The 15,430-nt window shown below is 38.4% G+C and overlaps 1 protein-coding gene and 1 long non-coding RNA gene across 2 annotated transcripts in view; both read right to left on the bottom strand.

The window, feature by feature from the left end:
* Window positions 1–3,322, bottom strand: part of TRIM16 (tripartite motif containing 16) — a 37,039-nt gene extending 33,717 nt beyond the window's left edge. Inside the window, 1 exon segment of the mRNA XM_020966611.2 lies at window positions 2,612–3,322. Within this exon segment, the coding sequence (XP_020822270.1) occupies window positions 2,612–3,169 (558 nt within the window). The 5' untranslated portion in view covers window positions 3,170–3,322.
* Window positions 3,323–12,538: 9,216 nt separating this feature from the next.
* On the bottom strand, window positions 12,539–15,430 carry LOC110194362 (uncharacterized). The gene is made up of 3 exons (XR_013487139.1): window positions 14,820–15,430; window positions 13,725–13,915; window positions 12,539–12,884 (listed from the first exon to the last, which is right to left on the bottom strand). It is a non-coding gene; the product is annotated as an uncharacterized LOC110194362 (long non-coding RNA).

Below are 15,430 nucleotides of genomic sequence, written 5' to 3'. Positions count from 1 at the left end.
AGCTGCTATAGGTCATTATGTGCTAATGAAATTCAAAGGCAATGAATTAAGTAACTTTTTTCTACCATTATATCCAGAAAATGTTGTCAAAGACACTATATGCAAGCAGAGTTATAAAGTCTAGCAAGTCAAACAGGAAAGTCTCAGAGTGGAATGCCTTATCATTTCCAAAGGCATTGAACTTTAGGAGAAAACCAACAGCCTCAGTGATTGACAGAAGAAAATGACACAGTTTCCTCAGCTTCATACTTTAGGCCTCATTGAGGTCAGAAGGACGCATGTTGTATGGAAATGGTTAGCCTTATATGTATACAAAGGAGATTGAGAGAGGGAGAGAGGGAAAAAAGCCTACATTTCCCAAAATATTTCCTACTTCTTCTCACCTACATCCACTGTGTCACCTCCATCTTCTCTCCCATAACTCACAAATAATTTGTGCGATGGCTATCTTTGTGACATGAAAATCTTTCCCTATCAATTAGCCCATTGTGATTTCTTTAAAATGTAGCCTTGTAGCTCTATAAATGTAGGCTTTTACAAAATCAGTGTTTAAATCTGTAAATTAGTCTGTTTACTAATTTCTTCTCACTTAATTTGTTCACCCTTAATTGAAGGAAGCATGTGATAATGAATCTGTTTGACTAGACTGGTGTAACCTTTAAGAGGCCATATTGTTATATGTTTAAAAAATTATTTCTCTGGTGCAATTTTATCTATAAAGACTTGTCAGAAACTCAAATTTTGGCTCAAGGTTACTTTTCTATGTCCTGACACTCTGTTTAAACATAATAAAAGGTAGATTTTTACATCTATTATTTCTGTGTTGGGATAGATTTATTGGTATTCAAAAACAAGATATTTCTCCCATTAACACTTGGAATCCCTGTCATTAGAGGTTTGATGCCAAGGACAAGGACCTTTCTTTTTTTAAAAATTAATTTGTTTTTTTTTAGTTTCAACATTCACTTTCATAAGCTTTTGAGTTTTAAATTTTCTCTTCCCCTCTCTCTTCCCCTCTCCCCAAGATGTTATGCAATCTGATACAGGCTCTACATATACACTCATATTAAACATATTTTCACATTACTCATGTAATGTAAAGAAGAATTAGAACCAATGGGAGGAACTATGAGAAATGAGAAACAAAACAAAACAACAAAAAAAGAGAGCAACTAGTATGCTTCCATTTGCATTCAGACTCCAGATTCTTTCTCTGGATGTGGACAGCATTTTCTATCATGAGTCTTTTGGAGCTGTTTTAGATCCTTGCATTGCTGAGAAGGCTAAGTCTATGAAAGTTAATCATTGCACAATGTGGCTGTTACTGTGTACAATATTCTCATGGTTCTGCTCATTTCCTCAGTTCATACAAGTCTTTCCAGGTTTTTCTGAAGTCTGCCTGCTCATCATTTCTTATAACACAAAAGTATTCCATTATATTCACATACCACAACTTGTTCAGCCATTCCCCAATTGATGGGCATCCCTTCAATTTCCAATTCTTGGCCACCACAAAAAGAGCTACTATAAATATTTTTGTACATGTGGGTCCTTTTGCCATTTTTATGATCTCTTTGGGATACAGACCTAGAAGTGGTATTGCTGGGTCAAAATTGCACAGTTTCATAGCCCTTTGGGCATAGTTCCAAATTGATCTCCAGAATGATTGGATCAGTTCACAACTCCACCAACAATGCATTAGTGTTCCAATTTTCCCACATCTTCTCCAACATTTATCATTTTCCTGTTCTGTCATGTTAGCCAATCTGAGAGGTGTGATGTGGTACCTCAGAGTTGTTTTGATCTGCATTTCTCTCATGACTTATTCAAATCCAAATTTTATTTCAGATTTATTTTTTGTCTGGAATTTAAATCTATGCTTCATCATAATAAAATCCAGGTTTTACTTATCTCTATAATTTCTGTGTTGTGGTACATAAATGTCATCAGCAGTTACTTGCTTAACATATGAACTCAGAAAGGAGATATTTCTTCTATAATATACAGGAAAGTCAAACCTATGTTTGAATCCTGGTATCCACACTTACTAGTTTTATTACCTTGGGTAAGTAATATAATTCCTCTGGGCTTCAATTTCCTCAATAAAATGAGGATAATATTTCTATTATTAGTTATGAGAAAAATACTTTGAAAACCTTAAAGTACTATAAAAATGTGAGCTATTATCATATATGTGATCTCTATATAGTGCATGCTTTCTGAATTGTTTACTAACACATATATCTACATTTTATAGAAAAATACATAAAAAAAGATAACAGACTGTTAGATACAAATCCTACAGGAAAGATACACATTGTAGTCTAGTGATATATTTAAATGGCTTCCATTTGGAGTCTGAATGAATGACGGATGAGAGAAATGGGATGGAAGAGGGCTCTTGGTAATAGATAAAGAAAGCCTTTTTTCAGAATAGCTGAGGGTAGAGGAAATGATAAATACCCAGATAATTAAAACAAAATTTTTTTTTAAATCAAGCAAGAACAAAAATGAACTGTGTGGAAAGCCCTAGATGCCTAGTACATGCCCTACTCTTGATCCTCCCTATGTATATAAAATGACCCCACCCCAAGAGCCCTGAGCAACTCACCTGCTTTTCCCTCCTGACTGCCTCTAGGGAGAGAGTAGGGTGGCCCCTGTGGTCTTCCTGGGTACATTCTTCACAGATGCATTGCTGCTCCAAGCAGCAAAACCAAGTAAGTTGGCGCTGGTGAGCTGAGCAGTTGCGTGGGTCTGTATCCCTTACTGGCTTGGTCAGCTGGTGACTATGCAGCTTGCTGTTCTCCTGATGGGGCCGAACATGATCCTCACAATAATTCACCATACAGGTCAAGCAGGACTTCACTGCCCTCACTTTTCCCTCAAGGCAGAAGTCACAAGTGATCTCATTCTCCCCACTACTAAGAGCCCCCTGCTCTGGAATCCTTCCTTCCCTTTTAGATCCAGTCACTGTCTTCTCCAGCCTTCCCCTAGGCTCACTTCCAGAACTGCGTGTGTTCTCATTTTCCTCTTTCTCTTCGTGGCTTTCTGTCTCAATATCAGGATCGCGCAGTGCTGGTATCTGAGGAGTGGACTGAACTACTGGAGGTATTGTGTCTAATTCAGCCATTTGAGAGGGTCTCAGTACAGAAATCTCCCTGTACGGCATATCAGTGAAGGAACTGAAGAACAAGAAATCAAGGAAATAAACCACGCCTAGATGATTGCAGCTGCTACTGGGGCTTTAACTGTTTCCTGTCCTCTAGAAAACCGGTTTACTAATTATATTATTCTTAGCCAGGACAAGAGCCAACAGCCAGTGATATGTTGCTTGGGTTAAGTTACTTAGCATATAGGTCAAAGGCAGCTCAGAACCACTCCTCTTCAGTTTCAAGCCTCTCCTGTGTTCCTCCCTGAAACCCTGCCAGATCTCCTGCAGGCTGGAACTTCAAGGACTTTTAGAGTAATCTTTCTTTTTCTTTTTTTTTTCCAGATGCTTTGCCAAAGATAGTGTGTTTTCTAGTACCTAAAGTCACCCTGGTCAGGACTCAAGAATCCTCCGTTCTTATCTAAGTTTCCACTGTTCCACCATGTACAAGCCACCCTCTGGATTTCAGTTGTCCTGTACCAAACACAGGGAGATTGAGGAAACATGTTCTCATTGTGTGTGTGTGTGTGTGTGTGTGTGTGTGTGTGTGTGTGTGTGTGTGATTTTTTTCCCCCATACACCCATATGTGTATATATGTATGTATGTCCCAGGATATATATCCCATATATATCCCAGGATATACCACATCAAAATCCTGGAGGTTCAAGGAACCTGAGAAGTCTTCAAACATAACCCTTTTCCAAATAAACATAAAGAATAAATTAGGAAGCAGGCATACCGTATTTCACTACATAATCATTGGCACTGCATAATCGTTGCACCCTTTTTTTTTCAGTCCAAAAATTGGTTTATAACCTTTCATTGTGTAATCATCAGATGGTATAATTCTGTTTGTCACGCCGCTTAAAATGTAAGCAGAGCAGCAATGTATTCACCAGTGGCATATGGATACGCATTTATCGCTTGCACATTGCTAGCCAAGAGCCTAGAATTCTCAGCATATATTTTCATCAGTATATTTTTGAAAGCCAACTTGCATGGCTTGTTTAGAATGCTTCAGTACTAATGGTATTATCACTCAACCCAGTGAAGAACCGTAGGCTCAAGGAGAGCTGGCTGGCAGGCAAAGTTGCCATGAACAAGTCACGTAATATGGTAAGACTTGCATCTTCCCGCCCTAGCTAAACTGTACAGTTCATCTGCCAGTGATACATTAACATGCAAAGTATTTCTTTCTGATTATGAGTAAAACTACAAAAACTATTCTGTGGGCTTCAAGCTGAAAGTGATTGTGTTCACTGAACAGCATGGAAACAGAGTTACATAAAGATAGTTTTCAGTGAGTGAAAAGTTGGTGTGAGATTGATGAAAACTAAAAGACAAATAATGCTGGCCAAAATTTTTTTAAAGCTTCACGTAATGGTCGCACTCCACTTTTTGCAAAAAATTGTCATAAAATTTGCAATGATTATGTGGTGAAATATAGTATCCTTAAAGAAGATTATAATGACAAAAAGAAAGGACTCATATACACCAAAATATTTATAGCAGCAATTTTTGTGGTAGCTAAGAACTGGAAACAAAGTAAATGCATATTGTTTAGTAAATGACTAAACAAACCATGCAGGATAGATGCTGCGGGCTCACTCTCAAAAGCCTACTTAAACTAGCCGTTCAGCTCACCAGAGCAAGGCTACTTTTTAGGACAATGTATTGCTCACAAGCTACCAATCTGGAGTGTTTTCCTCAGTATCTATTGTCAATTAATATCATCCAGTATCATTTAACAAATTAGTATCAATTAGTTTTTACAAAAGGATATTTACTGAAAAAACTACAGCCAGTCACTCTCCCCTCTATACATTTCCATCCTTAGGGAAAGTTGACTCAAATCCAAAGTAATTGCTACAAAACACTCCTTTCCCACCAAAGGGGGAGTACTCCCAGGCTTTAGCAGTCTTTTTCTCCCTTTGTGGAATCCCCTCTGAATTCATTTCTGAATGTGTCAGCCAATGAATATGTCTATCTCTTGTTTGCAGAATGTAACTTCTCAGCTAACAGCTTGATGGCTTGCCTTCTCAATTAGTGGAGAGGAGAGTGAGAGAATTTGGAACTCAACATTTTAAAGAAAGGAATGTTAAAAACAGTTTTTATGTGTAATCGGGAGGGGGGAGGAATTAAATAATTAATTAATTGATTAAAAAAAAAACCAACAGTGATGGGAAGTGATGTACCTCTGAAAACTTCCAGAAACTAGAATGATTCTAAGCTGTCTAAAAACAGGAATCCTGGTGATGGCCAAACTCTGCTTATTTTGTGACTAGAGAGCTGTCCCCCACTCCACTCTCTCCAAGCAGGCCCTTGCCAGGATTCCGGGCTCTGCCTCCTTCCTGGCCACAGAAGTATGCCAGAGCTTACTCCAGTGGATGGAAACCCTATGGCTCTTGGCCACTCTGGAGATCATGCTCCTGTTTAGAGCAGGAAAGGCTGTGGATGAGAAAGGTCACAGTCACCAGTCTATTCAGGCTTCTTCTGCTTTATGTTAGAGATGTAAGTGTGCAGAGAGGCACAACGACCATAGATAAACACACACAGCTAGTTGTTAATATCTATGCAGTGTATAATGGATGGGTGTCTCTGGGGCTGTTGACATTAGCGTAAGTGAACCAGCTGAAATAGCATATACAAAGTAGGTGGGGAAGCAAATAAAAATTATGGACAACAAAATCTTGTCAAAGGCAAACTTTTAAAAAACTTGAAATGTAGACCAGCCTATTCTTCCATAATAAATTCATGATCCTATCCATGTGGGTGCTCCCTCTAGCCATCCTGGGTAACCCTTGTCCACACCCTCCCATGAATCTGCCACAGGGGTACATGCTGATGTCATTCCCTAAATTCTTGTGATGTTGCATGAAGATCCAGAAGCCATGTGGATATCTATGGTTGCCCCTGGCTCTGGATATAACACATCCATCTCTTTTTCTGGTGATTTGCCTCTCCAATGACAGCCTGTATACCACTTTTTTTACACAACACCTGGTTTGTAATGTGTTGCAGCTTGGAGACACGCTCCATGTACCTCTCCATGGCCCTTTCAGTGATTGTCAATTTCAGTTTTTTGAAAAGGGAAGGATTCCATGACTCATCCAATGTCACTGCAAAAACATTGGTATTCAAAAGATGGGCTTTTGTTCAGGGAAATCTTGGGGTCTTTAAAAGAATATATGCATACATATGTACACACATATACACATACACACATATGTGTACACACACACACATATGGGAATGATTCTTGAAAGCCTTACCTAGTCACAGAAAAAGGGCTTAAATAATGAGATATTTCACTGAAAAAGATGTGGCCATATGGTTCCCTGACTGGGGATCGAACCCGGGCCACCGCTGTGAGAACACCAAATCCTAACGATATGATGAGGTCTAGAGGTTTGGGGTGCTGGGACCCCTGAGATCATGACGTGGGCCCTGTCTCAATGAATTCAACCCAAATCTTCTTTCAGCCAGAGGAAAGGTTTATTAGAGATAAATCATATAGAACAGGTGACACCCATAAGGACGAGCAGACATGAGAAAAAGCTCAGCCTTTTGGGCATGAGTGATTCTCAGCGTCTGAATGAGGGCCAGGGTGGATCTTATATACACTAAAGTAACTTTGGGTAACCAGGGAAGGGGCTGGGAAAAGAGTCTGGGTGAGAATTCAGATTGGAATGTCTAAGAGATTGAATAGACAATGGGAATGGATAATGAAGGGAACTGGAAGGAAGAAGTTTGAAAGGCATCTGAATAAGATCAAAAGGTCGGGTTAGGGCTTTTAAAGGGAGATAAGGAGCTGGGGCCTGTTGACAAATGGAAGCCAGATTCCCTTTGGGGCAAGGGGCAAAGATCTTGGCTTGGGCCCACACCCCATCAAAATTACCCATAAAAGGGAAGCAGATAAAAGAATAGATTAGAAACCAGAATCCAATAATATGTTGTTTGCAAGAAACACACTTGAAACAGAGACACACACACAGAGTTGAAATAAGGGGCTGAGTAGAATCTATTATGCTTCATTTGATATAAAAAAGGCAGAGGTAGCAATCCTGATTTCAGACAAAGTAAAGCAAAAATAGATTTTGTTAAAAGGAATAAGCAGGGACACTACATTTTGCTAAAAGATAGATCGTAGACAATGAAGTAATATCAGTACTAAACATATATGCACCAAATGGCACAGCATCCAAATTCTTAAAGGAAAAATTAAATGAGTTACAGGAGAAAAAAGATAGTAAAACAATACCAATGAGGGAACTCAATTTTCCCTTCTCAGAGTTAGATAAATGTAACCATAAAATAAACAAGAAAGAAGTTAAGGAGATGAATAGAATCTTTAAAAAGTTAGGCATGATAGGTCTCTGGAGAAAACTAAATGGGAATAGAAAGGGGTATAATTTTTTCTCTGCTGTATATGGCACCTTTAAAAAAATTAACCATATATTAAGGCATAAAAAATCTCACAATCAAATGTAAAAAAACTAGAAATATTAAATGCACCCTTTTCAGAACATAGTGCAATTAAAATTCCATTCAATTAAAGACCTTGGAAGCATAGGTTAAAAATTAATTGGAAACTGAATAATTTAATCCTAAAGAATGAGTGAGTCAAAGAACAAATCATAGAAACAATCAACAATTTCATTCAAGAGAATGACAACCATGAGACAAGATACCAAAATTTGTGCATTGAAGCCAAAGCAGTATTTAAGGGAAATTTTATATCTCTAAACAAATACATCAGTAAAAGAAAGAAAAAGCAGATCAATGAATTGGGTATGCAACTAAAAAACAAACTAGAAAAAGAACAAATTAAAATTCCCAATTAAACACCAAACTGGAAATCCTGAAACTCAAAGGAGAAATTAATAAAATTGAAAGTAAAAAAATGATAATAAACTAATAAATAAATAAAAATAGGAGCTGGTTATGAAAAAAATAAAATAAACAATTGGTTAATTTGATATTTGAAAAGAACGAAAACAAAATTACAAGTCTTGACAATGAAAAAGGTGAATGTTCCACCAATGAAGATGAAATTTAATAATTATTAGGAGTCATTTTGCCCAAATATATGCCAGTAAAACTTACAATCTAATTGAAATGGATGAATATTTGCAAAAATATAAGTTGTCCAGATTAACATAAGAAATAGAATATTTAAATAATCTTATCTTAGAAAAAGAAATTGAACAATCCATCTCATAGATCCCTAAGAAAAAATCCCCAGGATCAGATGGATTTACAAGTGAATTCTACCAAACATGTAAGGAACAATTAATCACAAACTACATAAACTATTTGAAAAAATAGGCAGAGAAGGAATTGTACCAATTTTCTATCACACAAATATGTTTTTGATACTTAAACCAGGAAGAACAAAAACAGAGAAAGAAAAATATAGCCCAATTTCCTTAATATCAATAAAAAATTTTAATTAAAATACTAGCTAGAAGATGACAGCAATATATCACAAAGATCATGCATGATGACCAGCTGATGGTTATATCAGAATTTCAGGGCTGACTCAATATTAGGAAACCATAAACATAATTGATCATATCAATAACAAAAAATTTTAAATCATATGATTATATCAATAGATGCAGAAAAATCTTGACAAAACATAACATCCATTCCTATTAAAAACTCTAGAACATAGAAATAAATGGAGCCTTTCTTAAAATGATAAGTAGTATCTATCTAAAATCAAGAGCAAGCATTATCTGTAATATGGATAAACTTGAAACTTGATCAGAGGTTAAGCAAGGATGTCCATCATTACAATTATTATTCAGTATTATACTAAAACCAAATAGCTATGCTACTAAGACAAGAAAAAGAAATTGAAGAAATATAAACAGGCAACGATAGTTTTTATCACTCTTTTCAGATGATATGATGGTATATTTTCCAAATGCGATAGTACAGTATACTATATAGTATGTGATAGTATACCCTAGAATCAACTAAAAAAAAAATAGTTGAAATGATGAACAACTTTAACAAAGTTTCAGGATATAAAATCAAGCCACATAAATCATCAGCATTTCTATATACTGCCAACAAAACCCACCAGGAAGAAACGGAATGAGAAATTCCATTTAAAATAACTGGTGGTTTGAGTGATAAAGATGATCCAGATTTAGGATACATCTAGGTGAGCTTGGGATTTCTCAAGGAAGTTGCTGGATCAACAAAAAAGTAAATATTGTGGCTCTTGTATGTCTGACCCTCTTAAACTCACTAGAGTGTCAGCATTGATTAGAACTAATTCTAGTCTTTTCAAAATTCTAGCAGAATAATGTAGGCAATATGCTAGGACACAATACTTGCATACTTTGACCATCCATGCTGGCTATGCAGAGACTTACAAGAGGATAGAGATAGGTTCTACTGAACACGACAGGAGTCCTGCCTGTTAACTCTCTTATATGGATCTTGAGGTATTTGACTTTGAGAAATTTCCAGTACCATAAAAGTGAAAGGATAGGTTTAGGCTGGAACTCAGCAAGAGAACAAGTGTGTTTTCATTGCACAAGTGAGATGTGGGAGGTGCTTGAGGTACAACCCACACAATCTAGCTCCCTGATTGTCAATCATTCAAAGAAATATCTATGAGGATTTCTCTTTCTATGATGGAGGATCTCAGAAACCATTTTTTTAAAAATGTTGATTAATGGCATCATCATAGAATTCAGTGGCCCTTGCACATCACCCATAGTGGTGGTGCCTAGGAAAAACAAAAAGATAAAGAGATGTGTATAGATTAAAGAGTGAACAAAAGAACTAAAGTAGACCCACATGCTATAGCATAAGTGCAAAATGCCCTGGATTATCTGTTCAGCAGCCAGTCTTTTTCAGTCTTGGACTTACATAATGAATACTACCAGATTCCTATGTCTGAGGAAACAAAGAAAATACTACTTTCATTTATTCAGGGGCTCATGAGTTAGCTGAGTAATGGAAAGCTAACCCATATAAAGTTACTGAGAAACTGGGCAAATTGCCTGTTTACAAAATAGTCCCAGAGAATGCAAAGGGCCCTATTAGGACTATTTGCTGTACCCACTTTTTGCCCAAGGGAGAGTTAGTTGGACTTTATAAAGAACAGTTAGAGAGAACTAATGGACTTTCAATGCAAAGGTTGAAGAAAAGAGGCTGTCCATTAGCTATACAAAGACTTTCCAATGCAGATAAGGATGTCAAAAGTGATGCATCAGTGAAGGAGATTGTGTGTATTATTATGGTGCAGAAGAAATAAACTAAGAGGCCATTCTTACCTTGCCCAAAACTATAATAAAGACTCTTAGGGTACAGATTTACCCACAGGTCTGTAACACACTGATAGCCTACCTAATATGGTTGTAAAGCCAGATGTAAACAAACAAGTCCATAGTGATCCGGACAGCCATCCCATATACTAAGTTGTATAGGAGCTGACATACCAGTCAGTGACAGGAGACTAGGTCCATCAGACCAGGCTGTTTGAGTATTACAGGTAAAGCTGAAGACATAGCTGCTCATGTATCTAGGTGATAATATTAAAGATAGCCCATGTGAAGAGGGCCTTGCATGTAATTGAATGTTTACTTCTGTACATGTACTGCATGTTTGAATATACTTATTTCTTTATTTTGCTATTATGTTCATTTGACTATGTTCGTGTACTATGTTGATGCTATAGCGTGTCCTGGTTGTTTTGCGTATGTACTGTTGCTTATAGCTAAATCGTATTTAGTACACAGACCTATTGATAGTGGTATTGTTGCAGCTAACAAGCTTTGCTTTGTTAGTTAGCCATGCTTGTTACTTTAATCAATTTCTGTGTATTATGGATATGTATGTGTAATGTCCTGTATGTAATTAGGTATGTGGGAAAAATTATTGATTACCGAATTGTAGAGACACAAAGACCTATTACAGTCAAGGGAAAGAAGGAAAGAAGATGAGCATTGTTTGAACCTTACTCTCATCAGATTTGGCTCAAGGAGGGAATAACATACTCAGGTATAGAATTCTAACTTGCCCTATAGGCAGCAGGAAGGGAAAGGGGAAAGAAAAGAGGGGGGAGATAGGAGGGAAGGAAGAAGTAGTAAGGGAAAAGAGAAAGAAAAGGCAAGGGGCAGATAGAAAGGAGGGCAGATTGAGGGAGGCAATGGAAAATAAAAGACAACCTAGGAGGTCAGCAGGAAAAGTCTGTAATATTCTGGAGGGCAAAGGAGCTAGGATTACAATCAAGAATCACCTACCCAGCAAAACTAAGAATAATCCTTTGGGGGAGGGGGTCAGGGGTAGAAGGAATGGACATTTAATGAAATAGAGGACATTCAAGCATTCCTGATGAAAAGACCAGAGCTGAATAGAAAATCTGATCTTCAAATACAAGAGAAGCATAAAAAAAGTAAACAGGAAAAAAAAATTCTAAGTAATTCAATAAGGTTAAACTGTTTACATTCCTACATGGGAAGATCCTTGTAACTACTAAGACCTTTATCATTATTAGGACAGTTAGAAGGAGTATACATAGACAGAGGGTATGGTATGAGTTGACTATCAGTACTAAACATATATACACCAAATGGGATTGCATCCAAATTATATTCAATTAAAAAGTTTTGCAGGAACAAAACCAATGCAGTCAAAATTAGAAGGAAAGCAGAAAACTGGGAGTTTCTCTGATAAAGGACTCATTTCTCAAATATGTAGAAAACTAAATCAAATTTCTCAAATATATAGAGAGTTGGGACAAATTTATAAGAATACAAATCAGGGTAGCTATTTGGCACAGTGGATAGAGCTCTGGCCTTGGAGTCAGGAAGACCTGAGTTCAAATCCAGCCTTGGACACTTAACACTTACTAGCTGTGTGACCCTGGGAAAGTCACTGTTAAACCCTGATTGCCTCACAAAAAAAAAAGGATACAAATCATTCCCCAACTGATAAATGTTCAAAGGATATCATATGAATAAATGCTCTCAATCACTATTAATTAGAGAAATATAAATTAAAACAACTCTGAGGTACTGCTTCACACCCATCAGTTTTTTAAAGTAAGCTACAGATAGTTGGTGCACATTTCTAATATTCTGATGTGGACACAATTATGCCCTCACACAAAATGTCTCTTAGTATGTACTGGAAGGTCAAATACTGAAGCTGAAGCTTAAATACTTTGGCCACATAATGGGAAGATGGGATTCATTAGAAAAGACCCTGATATTGGGAAAGACTGAAGGCAAAAGTAAAGAGGATGGCAGAGGATGAGATGGATAGATAGTGTCATAAAAACAACAAACATGAATTTGGACAGACTTCGAGAGATAGCAGAGGACAGAAGGGCTTGGCATGCTCTATAGTCCACGGGGTCACGAAGAGTTGGACATGACTGAACAAATGAACGACAACAACTACTGTCAGAGATAGGATACAGTGGTGAAGATGAACGATTAAACTGATTCCATATGGCATTTCTGACTTCTTATGCTGAACTGACAAATGCATCAGTGATTTTTGTATGGCCCTATCTAACAGTTAAATTTCTTCCCTTTCTCTTGAGATAAAGTTTCCATACTCACCTCTCTCTTGAATGAGCTTGGACTCTGAAGATTCATGCTTTAGTAGGCTCCTCATGGGCTCAAGTGGGTTATTCAATAACTCTGGTGCTGCTCCAAAAGGCACTTCTGAGCTTGATTCATTTCCACATACACAGGATGAGACCTGGAAACAATTAGGTTATGATTGGGCTTGTGAATAAGCAACTGTGGGAACCAGAGTTAACACCTCAGAAGAGACAACTTAGGGAACATCTCTTAGGGTCACAGGAAAGAGGAAAAATGTGTCAGTCTCATTCACTGCCCAAGGTAAAGGCCAGAGGGGAAGAGAGAACTAAAATCAAAGACATATCAGGTCTGGCTGATGGGGTGGGCCCAAGCCAAGATCTTAGCCCCTTGAACTAAAAAGAATCTGGTTCCCATTTGTCTACAGGCCCCAGAAAACCCTTAAACCTTTAGGTTCCTTATTGATTCCCCTTATCTCCCTTTGAAAGCCCTAGCCTCACCTTTTGATCTTATGCAGATGCCTTTCAAACCTCTTCCTTCCAGTCCCCTTCATTATCTGTTCCCATTGTCTATTCAATCTCTCAGACCTTCCAATCTGAATTCTCACCTAGACTCTTTTCCCAGCCTCCTTCTCTGGCCAGCCAAAGATACTTCAGTGTATAAAAAATCCACCCTGGCCCCCATTCAGACGCTGAGAATCTCTCATGCCCAAAAGGCTGAGACTTTCTCATGCCTGCTCGTCCTTACGGGTGTCACCTGGCCTATGTGTTTTATCACTAATAAACTTTTCCTCTGGCTGGAAGACGATTTGAGTTAAATTCTTTCAGACAGGGCCCAGTGTTGAAATCTCGGGGGTTCCCAGTAGCACCCCCAAACCTCTAGACCTCTTCATGGCCACAAGGAGACAGAAGCTCCCATTGTTGTGTTACTGTTTGTTACTTAGCCTGGGAGGTATCTACTTCTATTTTCCCACTATTTATCACATCTCCCCCCTTTCCACCTGCTGTCTTGGTTCATCAAGTTTTCTTTCCAAATCTTCCAAAATAGTCACTGCCTCTTCTCCACTCTCTGGATGATACTCTAGAACCCAGGTCTGGAGCTCCTCACGCCGAATGGTCAGGAATTGCTCTAATTAGTGTTGCCCTCTGAGAGGTTGAGACCCTCAAAGACCGGAATACAGGATGGGGTTGTCTGGAATGAATTTACAGACTCAAACATTCTTTAAGTCAAGTTGGCAAAGATTTATTGTTATGCTTTTCAGTGGGCAAGGATTTTTAAGGAACCTGCGAGAGACTGAGGATGGTTCTGGGGTTTATATGGAAAAGGGCATAGGAAAGGAATGCTAGGGATACTAATTAGGTCATCTAAAGGTCCAGGTGTCTTTGGGAGCTATGGATGGGAAAGTGTAGGGAGTATACTAGACATTGAGGGAATTGTCAGAGGCATGGACTTTGGGGATCTGGCAGGAGGAAGAGTCTTTGGGTCAGCCAGGGACAAAAATCCTTGGGCCAGTTACCCCTCTCTCTGTCCTGATTAGAGAATGCTCTGCAACAAGAGAAAATTTTCTCACAGGACAGGAGCCTACTAAGAAATTGGGAGGCGTCCACAGACATGAGCTTAGGTCTGGGGCCTGAGCATCTCTATCACTCTCTCACCCAGCTTTGTGTTACTGCACCAGGGAGAAATAAGGGTCTTGCTGGGGCCCACTCATGAGTAATTGCTAGGCACAGTGTCCTTGGGGTGGTGGGAAACTGCCAAGGATAGTGTTTCTGAGGCTAGGGAGAAATATGTTCTTAGAACTGGGGTCCCAGTACAAGCAACCCAGCACCCCATCACTAGCAGCTGTAGGATTTGCTCCTTTGTGTGCAACTCTGGCTTTAGCCACTGACAGCATGAATTGGCTCTGAGCCTCACGCTGTCTGAAGTGCTGATGGGAGATCTCCTGATTATAAGGGTTTTTCCATTGTAGTCCATATTCCTGCCCCCAGGTAAAGTCTTCTTTTACTTTCAGGGGACATTCTGGCTCTTGTGAGTCCTGATGGCTAAGGCTGCCACCATACTGAGTTGAAACAGCTCAGAAAAAGCTTCACTCTACCTGGAGGCCTCTACTTCAGGGTGATAATGTCCCCACGGAATAGTTCTTTTTTAGGATCACTCCTGGGGAATAAAAAAAATTAGTGTTAACTTACAGAAATGACAAAGGCTGCTATCACATAAATGAGGGCTTGCACTCATTGAAAATAGTAACTGTTGGGAAGAAAGAAAGCACCAAAGTGGTAGTAAAGGCAAGTGTACTCTTGAAAAGGTGCTTGCTTTAGAGTCCGAGGAGCTGGTTTTGAATTCCAGGTCCACTACGGATATGGTACAAATTCTCTGGCCATCAGTTTCTTCATCTTTAAAAAGAAAGATTGGACTAGATGCCTGAGGTTCTAAATCTATGATACTAAATAAATACGTCAATTCAAAGTGAAAAGTCGGGTCATTCGCCCTGATACAAAAAGTGAAACACAACTTTAAGGAGAAAATGATTATTTATGTCTTAGAAATCAAATGAGGGTTAATAATTAACAAGGGAGTGATCGATATAAATGGCTCCGCCTCCGAGGCAATATAAACTTTTGGAAATTATTATTACAGCATACAAGTTTTTTAATTGTCGGAGGCCCGACCCAGGGGAGGCTAGAAAGCCTCGCCCAACAGCTTCAC

Source organism: Phascolarctos cinereus, unplaced genomic scaffold, assembly GCF_003287225.1.
Source record: "Phascolarctos cinereus isolate Bilbo 61053 unplaced genomic scaffold, phaCin_HiC Scaffold_5;HRSCAF=322, whole genome shotgun sequence".
Taxonomy (NCBI): Eukaryota; Metazoa; Chordata; class Mammalia; order Diprotodontia; family Phascolarctidae; genus Phascolarctos; species Phascolarctos cinereus.
This window is presented reverse-complemented; position numbering and strand designations above follow the sequence as displayed.